At 43.7% G+C, this 18,685-nt stretch overlaps 1 protein-coding gene across 3 annotated transcripts in view; it reads right to left on the bottom strand.

Annotated features, from left to right (window-relative positions):
* Nucleotides 1–18,685, bottom strand: part of ABTB3 (ankyrin repeat and BTB domain containing 3) — a 174,736-nt gene that overhangs the window by 103,976 nt on the left and 52,075 nt on the right. The window contains exons 5-6 of one of the 3 annotated variants that reach the window (XM_054386586.1): nt 18,611–18,628; nt 17,247–17,261 (exon numbers count right to left, since the gene is read on the bottom strand). The exons of the other annotated variants lie outside the window; for them this stretch is intronic. Of the exons in view, the coding sequence (XP_054242561.1) occupies nt 17,247–17,261; nt 18,611–18,628 (33 nt within the window). The remainder of the gene's footprint in view (nt 1–17,246; nt 17,262–18,610; nt 18,629–18,685) is intronic. 3 annotated transcript variants of the gene reach the window in all.

Genomic DNA, 18,685 nt, shown 5'->3' on the forward strand with positions numbered 1-18,685 from the left:
GGACCATGTTGCATAGAAACATTAAGGTTGAAAAAGACCTTTAAGATTATTGAGCCCAACTGTAACCCAGCTACCATGGCCACTAAATTCTATCTTGAAGCACCTCATCTAGATTCTTCTTGAGCACCTCCAGGGATGACAACTCCACAACCTCCTGGGCAGCCTGTTCCAATGCCTCACTACTCTTTCAATAAAGAAATTTTTCCTAACATGCAATATAAACCTTCCCTGACACAACCAGCCCATCCTGTTACGAGCTACTTGGAAGAAGAGATGAACACCAGCCTTACTACACTTCCTTTCAGGTAGCTGTAGAGAGCAGTATCTCCTCTCAGCTTTCTCCTCTCCAGACTTAACAATCCCAGTTCCCTCAGCCACTCCTCATATGACCTGCCCTCCAAACCCCTCACCAGCCTAGCTGCTCTTCTCTGGACACCCTCACAGACCTCAATGTCTTTCTTATACGGTGGTGCCCAGAACTGAACACAGCACTCAAGCTTTGGCCTCACCAGGGTGGAGTACAGGGACACAATCACTTCCCTGCTCCTGCTGGACACACTGCTCTTGATAGAGGCCAGGGTGCCATTGGCCTTCTTGGTCACCTGGGCACACTGCTGGCCCATGTTCAGCCAGCAGTCCACCTGCACCCCAAGATCCTTTTCCAGTGGGCTGCTTTCCAGCCACTCTTCCCCCAGCCTGTAGCGTTACTGGGGATTGTTGTGACCAAAGTGTAGGATCCAGCACTTGGTCTTGTTAAACCTCATCCCATTGGCCTCAGCCCATCAACCTAAGCTCTCCAGATCTCTCTGCAGTGCCTTTCTATGTTTCTTGAGAAGAATACTGTAGGTGACAGTGTCAAAGGCTTTACTGAAGTTCAGGCAGACAACGTCCACAGCCTTTCACTCATCCACTACATGGGTCACCTGGTCACGAAGGAGATGCAGCCTGCCTTTCATGAACCCTTGTTGGCTGGGCCTGATCCCACTGTTATCCTGCACTTGCCATGTGAGTGTGTCATGCATATGCCATGCATAGCCAGGTGTATGGGCAAGCAGAGAGGTGTGGAGCAGCTGCACTTTCCCTCCAATGCTGGCTCCTCCTGCCTCCAGTCCCTTCCAGTGCACAGCCTGACAGGCTCCAGTAGGGCTGCCCAAAGTATTAAACATCTGCAGTACAGAGCCCTGGCCCCAAATGCTCACCAGCTATTTGCTGTTTGCTGCTTTTTAGAGGCTGTACAAGAAATGCTGCTTCACCTCCACTGCTTGTGGCAACCTACAGATGTTTTCACCTCCACTCCCGGGGTTCAGACCCAAAACTTGCTGAGTAATCAGGTTCTCATCCAGGGATGTGCTTTAGGTACCTCGTTGAACTCTCCACACCTCATGAGCTTCAAGGTTTTGAGAGGTCAAAGCTGCAGTTCTGACGCTAGGGATACCTCTTTACTGCCATCCATGCAAACACAAGCAGGGTGCACTTCTCTCCCACTCATGTGCACATGTGCATCCCCATCCTTCCAAAAAGCAAAACAAAACAAAGAGCTGCCCATGTGCAAACATCCCCAAGAGGAGGAATCACATGTGGCAGATGCTACTGCATTGCTTAATGCATCATTTAAAGCCTTTCAGGGACTGTACTGCTGTGATGAGTAATTTGTCTACAACATTGTCCAGAGACCGGACTGTGTGGATTACGGCTCTCTGAAGGTCAGTAGCTGGGTCAAAAGCAAGAAAGCCCTGCTAAAACCAGACCTTACCATTAGCATAGCTCTTACAATGAGAATGAGAGCAAAGTGGACTCTGTAATGCCGAAGTATTTATTTTTTTCACTCCTGAGCTTCCTTGTGTACAGCCTACATATAAAACATGCAGCAGATATGTCTGTCAGAAAGCTGAGGCCAGCAGCACACTATTTGCATCCATGTCTGACCCTGACTTTGACTACTATGCCATCTGGGCTGGGTACAAATTCAAATTCAAGAAGATTAGCAAAATCACAGACTACCTCTCCACCACAAGCACCTTTTCCCTGCCCCACAGCAACGCAAACCTTACATCTGAGAAGGAGATGAGACCATCTCAACCCATCTTTAACAGTGAGAGTTTCAGGTCAGCAGAGCCCACAACTGCTCAAATGCCGCCTTGATTTACACAGCTGTAAACTCTGGCCACATATGAGGCCAGGCAGAAAAGGCAAATTCATGAATTATGAACAAATACGGTGTGCCAAAACACATCAATCATCATCAGTCACGGACAAGCGGAGCGCCATCAATTCCCAGTGTTGACATTTGCACAAAACTTACACAAACAATCGATGGAATCCCATGGCTGACTGGGAAAGGAGATGTTGGGGTTATGTCATTTGACACTCGACTTTTCACTGAATGGGAAACGCTGAAAGACTTGAAAACGAAATTGACAGAGAGTCAGCGCTCTAGTCAAAAGTCAGATAAACCGCTTTTGCCCACCAGAGAAAACAGATTAATTTAACCATTAAGTCTTTTCTTTCGTCCTCTTGGTGAATGCCAGGCCAGCAACTGCCTCCCTGAACTCGTGAAAACATGAGAGTTTATTTTACTCAGCAGAAAACCTGCACTCTGCTCTCAAGGAAGAGTGTAAGAGAAAAAACCGACAAACATAAATATTTTTAACTAAGTAACAAACTCTTTAAATCAATATGACTAGACTACAAACGACACCAGGGGCCAGAAGTTGCAGGCTGACACTCCTAAAAGTAGCAGGACAAATAGTAGTTTAAACAGCTATTTTACAGAAAAACTTCCCTTCTGGTATGTCTCTTTTAAATTACAATTATCAGCCATTCAACATTATTTGTCCTTAATTTTCTTCATTTTAAGACCAGAGACAGTTGCATTAGCACAGCTTGCACCCTCCCTTCTCAGGCAGGAACAAGTATTTCCTGAAAGGGTGTTTTTGGCAGAGCGCATCGAAAGGGGAGGAAACTTCTGTGGTTTTCTTTCTCAACTGTCACTCAAAAAAGGACTTCCTCATGTTTGAAATGAAAAGGGAAGATCTACCTACCAGACAGCAGAGCAGTCGTTGCTGTAAACAAAAGGTGAAAGCAGCTCTTGTTCTAGAGGCTCTACAGTTACTGATAACATTTTTTCTTGAAGGCTTTAAAATAAAAATGCTACCATTCATTTCCTGGAACACTTTCGCACTGCTCCTCAGATCTCTGATCAAAGTATGTTTCTGCAAGCATAGAAGTTGGGATAGGCAACCACCTTGGCAAGGTTTGTGATTCCCCATCACCCAGCAGGGCACCCCAAAACCATCCCTCCAGCCTGAGCAAGGTGATGTGCTGCCGTTAGAGCTGCCTGGCTGCACAGCTTTAAGGTAGGTGTATCCAAGCTGGTGCAAGCACACAGGTGTAAAGGTCTTGATGAGATAAGAGAACATCTGTAATATTTGCTTTGTAGTCAGCACTGCTCTCCCCTTCTACTACACATATATAAAACCAGGTGCTGGTTCAGCCAAGCACAAAAGCACTTAAATTTCAAATTGTAAATACTGATGATAGTCACACTGCAGGAATTATTGTTATTGTTAAGCATAGGCACAGGATTAAACACAAGTGCTTTGTTGAATCAATGTTTTGATCTCTTTTCACTTGCATCTAATCCTACTTCAGAGACAGACCACAGGCCCCTGAGTATGGACAGTAAAAGCATCTTTCTGTGACCTAAAGACAGAAGATATATCCAAAGCAGAAACAGGCACGTGAGAAAAGGGTTAACTATAAACAGACAAATATTGGTAGTTAATAATATTTATTAGTTACAACTATTAATAGTTGTAACATTTGGTTACACTTCAGTTTTCACTTCACACGTGAGTGAGGTGTGAAAGAAATCTGGGGGGAAACAACAACAACAAAAAAAGTCAAAACAAACCAAACCAACAAATACACAAATAACAACAACCACCCAAAAACAACCCCCAAGACTGCCAGGTATTCTCATTCTCTCTGGGAAAAAGTAGAAAAAAACTTGTTGGACTGAGGGCAAAGCAAAGGACATGCATATGCTGGCCAGAGCTCCACACTGGGGTGGTGTTTCTGAGGTCAGCAACCTCCCAATTTTCCAGTGCCACTTTGTGAGAGCCACAGGACCACAGTCTCCCCTCATCCACCTCCATCCACAGTTCTAGGCTCCGTCAGGACTCTCCTCTTGGGGGCTGCACCTTCCAGCATCCCCCACCAGGCCTGCATGGTAAATGGAAGACTCCAACGGCATCTTCCAGACCTTCCTTTTCCCCAGGATGTAGGACCTGGCCATGCAAGCATGAGTGAAAGCAGAGTCTGCCCTTCCTCTGCCAAGGTGCTGACTGCCAAAAGAAGGACTCCAGAATCAGGGTATTTCCCAAAAAGTGTTATTTGAAGGGGCAGGAAAACTTCACTGACTTTTTGAGCAGTTAAACCACAGAAGTCCCTGGCTGCCACAGAGTAGGGGGAAGGAAGAAAGCTCTTCAGGAAAGGGAGAGAAGCTTTTCACTACGCCCAGCTCAGCACAGCAAGTAATTAGTGTGTTTCAAGGTCGATGCACTGCAATTGATTTTCCTCTCACTCACCAATGTAAGCTGGGAATAATTCCGTCACATTTGATATAAACATTAGTGTAAAATTGTTTTAAGTCAGAAAAGTGATGTTTGACTGTGCTACTGTACTAAAGACAGTTTAAGAAAAAAAAAATCTTTATTTCCGTGTAACTATGTCTACATCAATAAAACTACGACAATTATCTTTATTTGGTCTAATGCAATCACTCAGGTTCAGATTGCAATAGAAAGTGCTTTTAAGTCAAGATAAAAAGGAAAACACAAAAACTTTCTTCTTGTGTGTCCTGAGTCATTTTTCTGCAGAATACCCAGGGTTTAAAGCGTCACCAGCTGCTCAGCATTCTGAGCAATTCTCAGGAACAAATATGATCTTCTCCACTCTCGTGTTCCTCCCTCAGCAGAAGTCTTACTTTCTTTAAGGATAGTCAGAGAGTTTCCTTTATGCATGAAAGAGGATTTCTTTCTGCTTAGGGTGCAACCTTACCCACACTGATCTTCCTTAAATCAAGAGCTGATGTTTTCTACTAGCTGTAAGGAAAGTAAAGATCATTTCCCATACTCAAATAAAATTTCTGGCTTAAATTTTATATATGAAAGGCAGCACACCACATCAACAGCCAACACTTGCCTTTTGCTGTGTGCTCACATGGGACACTGCAGTGCTGTGCCCAGATAAGCTCAGACCCATGCCAAGGACACTCTGTGAGGGACACAAAGGGACACCTGGACAAGGACTGTGGCGGCAACTCAGTGCAGAACTGGCAAAGGATTTGAGATTTAGCAGACAGCCCCCACCCCCAAAGCAGGAGGGGAATATTCTAAAACATCCTGGAATAAAACAATAAAAACTTCTTGCCATACTTTGAAAAGGAGACAGCAGATTTGCCTCCTTGCTACTGAGTGGAGCCAGGCCACTGCATGATGCCCAAAGCTAGGTACTGCCTCTATGCAAACAACATCCTGCCTCTCACAGCTCAGATTTATCCTCCTGGAAATTCACTTGCAGACGCTGCTGTCAAAAGATTAATGCCACAGTTGCTGTCATAAAGACATTTGTTCTCCAAAGGTTTCTGTAGCTAGCTGCTGTTTTCTCCAACATTACAGACAATATATTAGTAGTAGTAGCATCAATACTGTTATTATGAACATTATCATTAAATGAACCTGTCCAATGCCAGTCCTGAATATAACAAAACATAAAGCTTGAGCTCTCTATTTGGGTCAAGTCTCTCTCAGTTTAAACAAAATACCCAAAAGTATAACAATGCTATCAAACACAGATAGGAAGCTTAGTCAAGCATTAGATTCTTTCATCAATTATTATCTCTCAGTAAGCCAGCATCTGTGGGATCACTCCTGGGCCTTTTAATTTAGCATGTCTTCTAATTAAAGAAAGATTAACTGTACTTCCAATAACTGCTCCTCCTTCCTCCATAGGCTCAGGCTTCTGTCTTCTTTCCCAGTCCCCAGAGAGGGTGGGCTAACCAAAACCACAGCTGCCATAGCCTCTCCCCCACATGTGGGCAAAGCCCACGGGCACCAGATCTGACACAACCCCAGTTCACCAAGAGATGTACATCCTTGATGTAAAAATACATATTGATGGGGAAGATGCAGCAAGGGAGAGTTGGGAAGCATACTAACTACAAATTAGAAGTAGGAGCCTGGATGCTGGGAGCAGCTGTGTGCCCAGCCAGGCGTTCATGCTCACTCTCTGCAAGTGCAGGGGCTCCCACAGCTGCACAATGCAGGTTTTAGCAGGCTTGCTCCTACTCAAACTGTCTGCACTCTAAGTTGCAGAAATGTGCAGGTTTGGTTCAGCCTGTGGCAGTGCACAGCCCCATCACTGGAATCCCCTCACTGTAAGGGCACCAGAGCTTCCTTGGACCCAAGGTGCAATCTACTTCCTCAACTATCTCCCCACTATCACTGGTCCCCTGGGCTCATAGCCACCCTACCTCTTTCACTCTCAAACTCTGCAGAGTGTACAATTTTCTGCCATAAGCAATAATAAGCAAAAAAAAACACCAACCCCAAAACACATTCAAAACGTTTTCTTCATGTAGTTTACCACTGAAATGTTGGCTAACCAGCACAGGAATACCAATTCTCCCAGTAGAAGGGATGTGAAGAAGTCACCCCACCCTCTGCCATATCGAGTATGAGATCTGTAATGATCACTCCCTACACTGACAGCAATGGACTAAAGGTTTATTTCTCATGAAAGCTCATCAAAACGAGTGATACACCCATTCCAAACACTCAGGAGAATTTGGTATTGAACACTTTTATAACTTCTCATTAAAATTAAACTCTCACTCATTCTTTTCTACGGACTGCCTTTGCAAAAGGCATACGGGGCTCCTGCTGGATCTGCTGCAGATTTTGGGTGTGACACTCGTGCATTCACTGGTCACAGGTCTCACATTTGTAACTCCATGAAAAACTACCCTCTCCCTGCCATCCACCAGTCTCCTTCCTATCCCAGCTGAAGTGAAGCAGTTTGATGAAGTGATCTCACCTTATGTCTGCGTTCAGCAAACCTAGCATGACATACCTCCTGGACAAGGCAAGTGCTAAGTCACAGCCATAACAAAGCTAGACTGTGAATCATTCCTGCTCATGTTGAACACTTTATTTCTCCTTGTTTTCCTCCTCCACCTACTGTAGCAGAAACTTCCACAGTAAGGCACAAGGCTCAGCATAGCTCTGCTGCCGGCAGAGCCAGCGCTCCAGTACAAATCACCTTTATTCCCAGATGATGCTCTGCAAAAGGAAGTTTCTTTACAACACTTTAAAATCTCTCTTTCCAGGCAGTCTCCCTGCCAAGCTGAAGTACAAGCCTTCTGCACGTGGGAAAACAGCATTGCCTGTATGCAGATTGCTCCTAAATATGGCATTTTAATTACCATCTGAGTCATGTTCCAGCTTGTGTAGTAACAGCATGTAAAACAATCCCTTTAAACACTCGCTTGTGGTACCTACCCCAGTGCAGCAGAGAGATGGGGAAGGACAGGCTCCACACCATCACAGCCCACCACCACCAACTCCTTGTCCTGCAGGGTAGGGCTGGGAGAGGGCAGGGGGTCAGACCTATCCCCAAGGCACCCACGGCTGTGTGCCCCAGAGGCTACCTTGCACTACCATGGCCTCCCTAGGTAGGTGGAGTGGTCCCCAGAAGCCTCATGTGGGTGGAGGGGAGACACCTGAAAATCTCTGACACAATCCTCCCTGTGGCTTTGGCCCTGCTCTGTGCACAGAGATGAGTGGGAAGAGCAGGACAGCCCTACAAAAATGCTGTTGCATAGAACCACCTTGCTCCTGGCAGGACCAGCAGCCAGTTAGGGTGCTCACAGCCTGACCAGCAAAACCACACCACTCTCCATGACTTAAATGAGATGTCTGGGTGCCTGACAGTTCTACATGTCTATGTAACAGTTATCTCAGCACCCAACTCTGCAAGGACTCATAAAAAACCTCAACAAACAAGCAAGCAAAAGAACTCCACAAAACTCACCCCTCTTTTTCTTTCTTTCCCCCCCTCACAGAAAAGGAGTATTACTAAGGCACAGAGCTTTTTCTCTCTCACTTTTTTTTTTTTTAAACCAGAAATATAGTGCCTTCATTGTGCACTACCAGGTGTGAATATCACATTTAACATTTAAGAAATCTGAGACGTTTTAAAGGGAAGAGAATCTGGTTTACCCTACAGGCACAGAATTTGGAAGGGCAGACAAGGCAGTTTCAACTGACAGCAGAGTAAGTCTGGCTGTGAACAGGATCAGCTGCAGCAGTGCTGGCCAATGCTGAGTTCAGTACCCTACTTTTGAAAGAGGGGGAAGGAAGAGGGGAAAAAAAAAAAAAAGAGAGAGGAAAGCTCACCTTACCTTGTGACTACAGCCAACAGAGCTTGGGGCCTTCATCACTTCATCACACACAACGTTTAAGTCACTGAACTCGTATCTAGAGGGCAATTTTCATCTTCTTACTCTGCTCAAAGCCAAATGACTCCTCCTTTCTATCTCTTAGCACAACACCTGCTCCCCAAGACCTAAAGCGACCTGCCTGATTTTTATTTTCCTTTTCTTCAGACTTGAAAGTTTGAACTAAAAGACAAAAGGAAACGGTTGACAGAAGAACTAAATATAGAAATGTGCAACCTCATTAATCAACACGAAGAGCTCTCAGACATGAAGAAATTCTGACAAGGAAACTTGTACAAACTCCAGTAAGAACACTGCATCACATGTCCTGTGTGTATGTAAATCCTTCTGACTGGTCTCATGGGGTGCACACCCCACATGCCTGCATTTGAACTCAGAGGTGCAGCCACTGGCCATGTTTCCCTGATTCTGGACCACCCTAACAGCACATGATCCCCAGTGCTTCAACAACAACCAGGATAAAATGTGGAACCTCCAACCACTACCCGTTTCTCTACACACCCTTTTTTACCTATCTGAACTTGCAATCCAGGGGAAATGGACAGATTATAAAGCTTTACAGTGGAAATTCATCCCTGACTTGTGGTACTCTCCCTCTGCTCTGTTTTACATGCTCTTAACAGTAACCAGACCAAAACACAGGCAAACAAAGAGTCAAAATCCTAAAACAGCACACAGGCAAAGGCCATTACAAAGACTTTGGGGAAGCTGAGCTAAACACAGTCTTTTGTTCTGTGTTATAATATTGCTTTGTCATTCTCCAATGGCCAGGAACGGTGCTGCTGCTTCCTTCAGAAACTTGCCACAATCCAAAAATTGTAAAATTGCAAAATCCTTTCTGTTCTAACCCGCCTGAACACAGCCGAGTTTCCCTGTGACGTTCAATCCATTAGCTGATTAAAAGCTATAGATCATGCTGGCTTGGACACATTCAGGCCAGTATGAATAAGACCTGTCAGAAAAGCTTCCAGCACAACCAGTATCTTTGACATTGCTAGGGCTACAGTTAATAAAACTTCCAGTTCAAACGTTCTTCAAGCCTGCGACACCACCAGGCAGAGAAATTTATAGTGCTCTTTGAAATTACGTATTTAGAAGTGAGTTACAGGTACAGCAGCTGTAATTCCCAAACCACACAGTATTACCCCAAAAGAAAGCCAAAGCCATTGCTGCATGTCAGCATGAGACCTGTAAAAATTAAAATAAAATTAATAAAATCACTAATTAATTCTTGCTCCAATTTCTGGATTTGCTTCTGACAGACTAAGTGAAACTTTGAAGTTTCTCTATAGACAGCTTTCTTCATATCCATCTGTTTAGTCCCATCACTCCTAAAAACACTGAAGAAAACACTCCTCAAACCATCTCTTATTGACTGCTCTTGAAAGCCATCAGTTCACCAAGAGCAGGACCAGAATAAATAACAGAGATTTCCAGGGTGTACAAAATAACTGCTCACTGTGAAACACCATCTATTGCTTCTCAGCTACAAGAGATCTTTCCCCATGTGTCAGGACTCATCCCAGGTCTTCACAAGGCACTTCCCTCATGCTTAAAATTCAGCTGTGCCACCAGCAGTGGGAATCTGCGCTCATGTAGGAGGTTTCACCTCTTCTGTGCTCTTGATAAAATACCACTAGCTCTAATTAAATTAGGCAAGTAAATTATGAGAATGCAACTGTTTTTTGAGCATCCTTAAGCTTACTTGTCTTTCACCTCAGACATCAGTTCTGTCTTGATGAGACAACGTAGAAACCATCAAGTTTCCTCACCTCTCATTACTGTTAAATGAAAATTCAGTCCTTATAAAAGCACTCTATAAAGACACCTGCATACATCACTGTCCTTTTATTAGTGCCATGGCAAGTCCCCTATTACAGGGGATTTACAGGATTTCCTAGAGGCTCAGCAAACCTTCTCACTCTTTCAAACTTCGTAAGATAAATTAGTCAAGACTTTTCATCTGCCCATTACAGAGATACTTAAGCACTTGAGTTTTAGAACAATAAAACCAGAGTCTTGTCAAATTGATAGCTGGACATTATTTACCTAAATAATTTATCCTTATCTACTTCAAATTATTTTCACAGAGGCTGTAATGGTTCCCAGTGTATTCAACATTCATGGCCATGAAACAAATCATTTATGCAAATATTTTTAACTCAGTTTTCATTTGCCAGCTCCTTACCATGTCCCCATCCCAAGCTCACAAGACAAAAAAGGACTAATTTTTTATTACTCCTTTTTCACCTGCCATTCTGCATGAATGGTACCCTGTGAGTATTTGCAAATGTTCTGTGACCTCATGAATTATTTTACTGTAGGATGCAGAAAAGCAGCTTTTCAAAGTGAGAGGAAGTCATTTACAACCTGCATAGTCTGGCAAATGACTTCAGTGTTCTTCATGTGGTATTTAAAAAATGTATGCTTGGTGTTAAAACAGTCTTCACTTTCAGAGAAGAAAAAGTACAGAGGGAAAAATAAATAATATTATTTCTAATCATGGCTACATTTGCTCTTGGAAAAACCTCATATTCTACAACTTATTCTTGGTCTTACTATCCCATTTAATAAACATCAACAAGGAAGGCTACCAGCTCTTGTCCACTTTGAACACCAAAGAACTTAAATTTAATAGTAATTATCTTTACTGATGGATCACACAAAAAATTAATTTTTTCTGATGAAACTCTGAGGATGAAGAGAAGTGTTTCTCCAGAAAAGGGGCTTAGAGCTGAGAATATGAATAGCATTCATTTACTTTAGAAAAGAGAGGGACTTTGTGGGCAACAAGAAAGGTAGATTTAACCCTTTTTCACTTTTCATTTCCTACAAGATTTCCAGTGGCACCATGGATGCACAGTTCAGCTGAATGCCAACAAGCTTGGGTTTTTTCAGTTTGTTTTTGCAAAGACCTCACAGATAATCCACTGCAAACTGTCAAACAGGTTGAAAGCTGCTGTGCAAAAAGGACGGGAAACAAAGCAGCCATACAAGCAGCTCCCACGAGGGGACAGGTCAGATAACGTCTGACTACCACAGACATTAGAAGTGAATCCAGAGCTTAGCAGACAGTGTCATTTTTTGACTTTTAGAGTTTTTTCACTCCCTACCCATGATTTCTATTACGCTCTTGTTGATCAGCTGCTGTCACATGAAACTGAAAACACAGCATTCATCTCAAAAAGAAATGAAACGAGTGATCACCAATGCTCCTAGAAGCTTTGATCTTCAAAAATACTAACTTGGCTTCTTAGAACAGTATAAGAAATTACTAGAACAGCAACTCTGCTGATAGTACCAAGTCTACAAAAGAAAACTGCTACTTCAGTCAACTAAACCTGATCCTTGGTTGAACTTATATATACATCGCAAACAAACTAATGTTACCAAAATAAAACCCTAAATCTGTGCCATCTGCACTTGAAACAAAAACTAGAGATAACTGAAGGAAATACTTTGACCAGGACAAGAGTAATAAAAGGTCTGGCCCTGTGAAGTGATCAGATTTGCTCCAAGGTCAGCAAACACACCAAAGGCTCCTGCAAATAGAAATGAACTCACTTGTTCTCAGCAGTAACAGTGCACAGAACAAGAACCTGTGGGCTCCAACTGCAGCAAGGAAGATCCAATTTAGGCGTTAGGTAATGGTAAAGACAACCCTAGGCATGTTTGCTGAGGGAGCCTGTAAAGTTTCCCAGCTTTTACAAACTGAACAGGCCAAAAATGGTGAAGATATTCTACTGGGTATAAGGAGGTGGACTCATGACATAATTTCCAGAGGTATTCTTATGAGCATATGATAGACTTCTGGACTGAGAGACAGTAAACTCCATTATCAAGAACAGAGATTAGGAGTTCTTTCTGCTTGTGAGCAAGGACAGGAGGAAGGACAACACTGCTGAAGGATGGAAGGACTCTCAGTGGCTGCTATTGCTCAGGCTCAAGATGGTAAATTAGTGATTCCATTGTTATATAATGGTTAACCACAATACATGCAGTGCTTGGTTAGTGCTAAACACAGGCATATTACAGGGGAAAGAACATGAGCAAGGTTTTGACAAATACACAGACAACAGTAGCAGATCCTTTGTCTTGGGATCTCCAAGCACTTTCACCAGGCTACCACTGCAGCTGCTGACATTTCCCACTTTACTCAAAGAGATAAAGCAGACAGAGAGCTTGGTTTTCTTCCTGCAATAAGGCTGTGGTGACAGGAGGTACAAAAATCCCCAAACAGTGCTTTTCTCACAATCTTTCCATCCTCCCAGTACTATTTTAACTGCTGTGAGATTTCCAGTGGACATAAATCCACTGACTTCTTAATGACTACTTGAGGTCACAGAGCATCTTCCCTAAGCTGAGTAACGGCAGGGACTCTGGAGGATTGAGAAGTAACTCACTAGGGGAAAATCTGGGTCTGAAATCATCTGACAGAAGACCTGAGGTGGCTGCCAGGAGCTCAGCAGGCTCTGGAACAGCTTTAGCTTCCACATCCATATGTCTGTGTCTTGGCTTTTTCCACTAAGAGCAGGGATTTAGAAGACTAGACAGCTATCATTGATGAACATTGGAACCCAAGGTGTGAGCAATGTTTCAGTCATCTCTGTCTGCCCTCTATTTTGTATTAGAGGACATTTAGTTTTTAAAACTGTGTGGGCATATTCATAAACAAAGTGTGTATATTCATGAACAAGTCAAGAAAGCTGGGGAGGGACTTTCTATGACAAACTATAGATTATGACACAATCATCATGGCCTATCTCTAAACGATAATTCAATTGTCACCACCCTAGAGATACACAAGCTTTGTTCAGGTCAATCAGTCTGTTATCAAACATAACACAGCTACTTGGAGTTGCAATTAGCAATGAAGATTAGGTGAACATCGGTTCAACTTTCCATGTATTTGCATATCATTAATTTTCATGCCAAGTGTCACTGGATAAAATGATAGTCTATATGAACACCTCTTTTTGATTGCCTTGCACTGCATCTTTTCACTCATCTAACACAGCCTTAGCTGGTGCTCATGCAACCACTTACATATTCTCAGTGCTACAAAAACTGAGATTATTTCTAACCACTCATGTGAAAGGTCCATTTGAAGATATTTCCTACATATCCTCTAGACCTGAAGTGGATCAGCTGAAGTACAGGTTAGGACCAGATGGCCCCAATTCTTTAAGGACTTTGCTCAGTGATTTTCTTGACTATCCTGTCAAAACTGAAAATACCACCTAACATAGAGAATAAGAGTTCAGACTCTACCAAATCATAGCCATGCAATGGGTTTTATATTAAATAGCTGCAGGCCCACAAGCATGCCAGAAGTGGATCATTACTGTCACTTACTGTAACAGTAGCACAGGCTGTTTGGAGAAGGTCTGTGTTTTGAATTACACCTGCACTGGATCTTATGGAACTGAAACACAACTTCAGCAGGTTTCTCTCTAAAGCTGAACACTAAATCACCACTACCAGCAGCAAGAGACTGCTAACACGACCCATGGCACATCTCATAGCTGCTTCTCTGATCTGAAGACTGCTACTTATCCTTAAAATCCTTAACTGAAAAAAAAAAAGATATTGCCAGATATTTCAACAGTACCTAACTTCTTAAAAAGCACACCTAACATCACTGTTCTCTAAAGCTCTTCCCTTCAGACATCATCTATTATAGTCACTTAGGCACTGACTCTAGAAAGTAAACTACAACATTTTGCTTGCCAGGGGCAGATGATGAGTGGAAAGCATGCTCTGATTTGAAATCCTGTATTTTCCTGGTTTAGCAAGGGAAACTGGAGGAGAAACATACAGTTCTCTACTCAATTATCCCAGCACTACTGGCACATCCATTCTGCCCATGTTCCTGTGTCCCACAGATGGGGCACCCCAGCTCCTGCCCAGCTAGGTTGTCACTATCCCTTTCACCACCTTGCAGGCAGAACTCTCCTGAGCTGAGCACCATCATTCCTGACCAGGTCTCTCTTGGTTGGTCCCTTTTTGGTCATAATTGTTCCTTGTGAGAAAATATCTTTCCAAGCTCCTGCAGCTGGGGTAATGCCTTTGGGATCAGTTCTTTGGTACCACAACAGCTGCCCTTTGTACCTCAACTCCACCACATGTGCCAGAAAAGCTGTCCCCACAGACTCTTTAATAAGAACAAGCCATGACTCATTGAATTAAAGCACCCTTAGACCTAGTGACTACAAATTTTGCATATAACTGCAAAGTTTTCTGCCCTTGACTTCTACCCAGCCTTGCAGAGAATTATCCCAACCCGACAGAGGAAGGATGCTTCACCCTGTGTCACCCTTGTAGGAAAGCACTGGGGAGGGTGATGGAGGAGGATCCATGCAACCCCCACAGATTGGCATGGAGGCTGGCCAGGCCCCAAGGGGAAGGAAAAAAAAAAGGGGGGAGTGGGGGAAGAAATCCCCTGCCTTGATCAACACCTAGGTCCTCAGAGCTGCTTGCAGTCACAAAAACCAGAAAATGCTGCTCTGCCCCTGCAGCCTGAGGCTTGGAAGCAGCCTAGGGACAACAACTCTACAAGCCCTTTGCCACCACCAATGAAGGACCTACAGATAGAGGCACTATAATCTGGCAGGTTGTCTTGTCCCTGTGCCCCTGGGTGAGAAGAGCATTCAGCTGCTCTTCTCCTCCAGGCAAACATTTCCATTTTCTCATCACACTTGAATCAACTCCATGGTCACTTCCCCAGCAAATGTGATTACAACTACACATTTTCTCACACCCTTTAAATTAAGAGTGGACTTCTCACATCCACAGTTGCTCTCTTATACATTTGTTTATCCAACTATTTAGACTGGCATTTAGTCACTCTTGTAACCATTACAAACCAGCCACTGGCGAGACCAAGCCGGCATGCTGTCCTGCAAATGCCCATATCCTGTTAATCCTGCTGCAATAACTGCTTTCTTCACATACTCATTTAAGCTGACATTTCTCCAGAGCAGTTTCATTATTGCAGCTGTCAGCCAGCAAGTCCATCTTCCCTTGGGAAAATTCTGCCTTCTTGATTGCCTCGTTCTTGTGACCTGTGGCAGGTCTGGTCCTGTTTGCATTCAGCCTCCCTGGGGTCATGTAAAACTAAGGGGGAAGCAGGAAGAATCCCATCAGAGGTGCAGGCTTTATATGTTAGCATGTCCTACATTAATGTCTGATGCTGATGGGCAGTAAGGTGGAGGCAGGATTGCTACAGGGCAGGGTTTTGGAGAGGAGCAGGTGCGTGGGGCCAAGAGGCATGTATGCACCTCACTAATGACATTCCAGCACCTCTGAGGTGACCTAGTAACAGCTTGCAGGATGCAGTAATGACTATGGGAGGAAAAAGCATGTGTCTGGCAAAGTAGGCTACTGACCCTGCACTTCAAAGAGAAATTCATAAATTAGACCTTTGCTGTGTTAGAAGTACTGGCAAAGGTATATAAATACACTTCTATACATTTCTAGACATTCTCCTCACCACTACTGCCAACTGTGCCCGTGCCTGAATTTCCTGGACTAAATGACAGAAACCACTATCAATACAGCTGGTGGTAGAAGCTGATGAGGAACTGAACATGTGGTGGGTTTTACACACCATCCACTCAATGATATTTATTTAATTACCAGGGTGCTTTTCCAGAGACCAATTTTTCCTGTCTTGCTCTTTGCTTCTGCAATTCTCCAAATCAACTGAGAAACCAAGAGAGTCAACTGTGGCATCAAAGAATAACTTAGGTAAATGGAATACTGGAAAAGAACCTGAAAAATCAACCAGAAAAAGGACTTGAAATTTTCCCTTAATCACTCTTTTGATACTGTGATGATAAGAAGCTTATTTGCACCTTGGAAGGCTGAATTTTTCTCCTCCCTTTTGAGTAGCAAAGCGAAAACAGTGAAAGCAGCAGTATCAAAGCCAGGTATGAAATGTCACCACAAAAGGCACAGTTATGTACAGAAAAGCAAAAAGAAAATAGCAGTAATAACAGGTGTGTTTGGCAGGAAGAGGACTGTTTTCCCACTGCAAAGAAGATCAATTCAAACTATCTAACATCCCAACCACTTCTCATAGGGCTGGTTTGTTTGACTACTTTTTTTTTAAATGATGGCAGGGCTGAGACAAATTTTTCCAACATTCAAAACAAGTTTTTGTGATGCTCATAACACTTTCCCACTGGAAATGGAGAGCAGGTTGCTCTCCATCAGCATGTACCCACCAAAGCACGCAGCACTCATGATCTCTCACCCAGAGAAGAGAGATTTTTTTCCTCTAGGTCATCCGAGGCTTCTTAGGGAAGCCTATACACTTTTTACCACAAATGTCTAACAGTCCTCAAATTATTGCTGAAGGTCAACAGTTAATGTCTCCCCTGAGAACGGATGCATTTTGTTGCCTTTCAGAATAAATGTTTGTGGTAATATTACTAAGAGCATGTTGCACCCTGCTCTGGCTCCCTGAAGAGGAAGAGCAGGGCCTGTCCTCCACACCAGTTTCAATCATCAGTTTTAATGTTACTGCTTTAACTCAGCCCTCAGTGCCCAGGGTCACAAAGAAACTCCGTGACACCACATAGTGACTGTGAGACTGGCGGCAACGCCAGGACTTGACTTTTCTTCAGAGGGGAAGGGGGACACCTCTTGAATGTCAAAGAAAGGTTGGGGAACACCAACATTCAGCCTGAATTACCAGATGCAGTCATCTCCCCAGTTTCACATCTGCCATCACAGCCTTGGCGTCAGCAATGCTGAGGATTTAAAAACAACAACGCAGAACACCTCACACTTGGGACTTTCCTGAGGACAGAGCCTGCTTCTGCTATATACTCTCTAAGGGGCCAGCAGCTATGGTACTCTATGGCAGAGCAGCCTAGTCCTGGGCATTTTTCGCTCCCTGGAGACGCAGCTACAGAAGAAATGTCCAAACATTTCTACACAGATGTGTCTCCACCTCTTTTATCACTCCTCATGCTGCCAAACCGAAGACTTTTTCACTTGCATAGTTCTTAGGACCCTTTTTCTTATTTTTGTGGAGAACACGGAGATTTAGCATCCATGCCCTAAGCATTCCTTCCAAAGGAGTGATAGCAGAAATACCTGTATCTCCCAGGGGAATGAATTAAGCTGGTCTCTCACTGCAAGCATCCTTCAAGGGGATGCTGACAGCAATGTCTGCCGTTAATGCAGCTGCAATAGCTTGCATGTACCAGCATGGGTATCCAGCTGGAAACACTCAGAAGGCATTGATCTCAAACTCCTCGACACTGGCACCAAAATTTACAGTGGGACTACTTCCCAATCATCAGCATGCATGGGCTGCCCACCTGAGCTGTATTTGCCGTCACCCTCCATCAACTCTTGCTCCTACAAAAGTAGTTCATTTAGAGTTAGTGGGATCTATGCAGCATATTTTCAGTATCTATTACATCCTGTTGATAATGTCTATAAATTACTTAGAGAAACCAGCTGTAAAATTACTAAATTGCTGATGACATAAAACTGAAGGGAGTAATAAATACAAAGCAACCACAAGAGAGATCCAGAGGGATTCAGATCACTTATGTAACTAGGGCAGTACATTGAAAATTAAATTTACTGCAGAGGAGACAAAATATTGCTCAGTTATTGTAAAAATGCAGAAGCAAAAAACCTGCACTTCTGAACTGAAGCACAAGAGAACAGAATTGTGAAACAGCAGCAGATGCCTATCAAAAAAATCCCTCTTGAAGAAAACAAACAAACAAAAACTAATGCAGCAGAGTCACTGCTCTGATGGGACCTGTGGTAGCTGGGAACACCCACACCCTGGGCAGGGCACTGAGCAATTTGCTGATCACACTCCCCTCAGAGACTACAGGGCAGGTATAGGAGCAGGCTGCAGGTGGAGGTGGTGAACTGATAACATCCTTCCTTAGCAGACAGCTTTGCTGCTTGATTACGAGCCTTACCAAGGGCAAACCAAGCCGCTCAGGGATGGGACAAGATGATCCTTGGACCCACTGGCCCTGAGCCCATTTGAAAGCTCTGAACTGAGAAATGCACTGAGGCATGGGAAGGCATGAAGGGGTTGTGGATATAAACAACAGCTTCCCATATTATCTAAGTAGGCACAAATTTGTCTCCAGAAGGCAAAGTCACCAGTGTGTTACTTCATGC

Source organism: Indicator indicator, chromosome 14 (assembly GCF_027791375.1).
Source record: "Indicator indicator isolate 239-I01 chromosome 14, UM_Iind_1.1, whole genome shotgun sequence".
NCBI lineage: Eukaryota > Metazoa > Chordata > Aves > Piciformes > Indicatoridae > Indicator > Indicator indicator.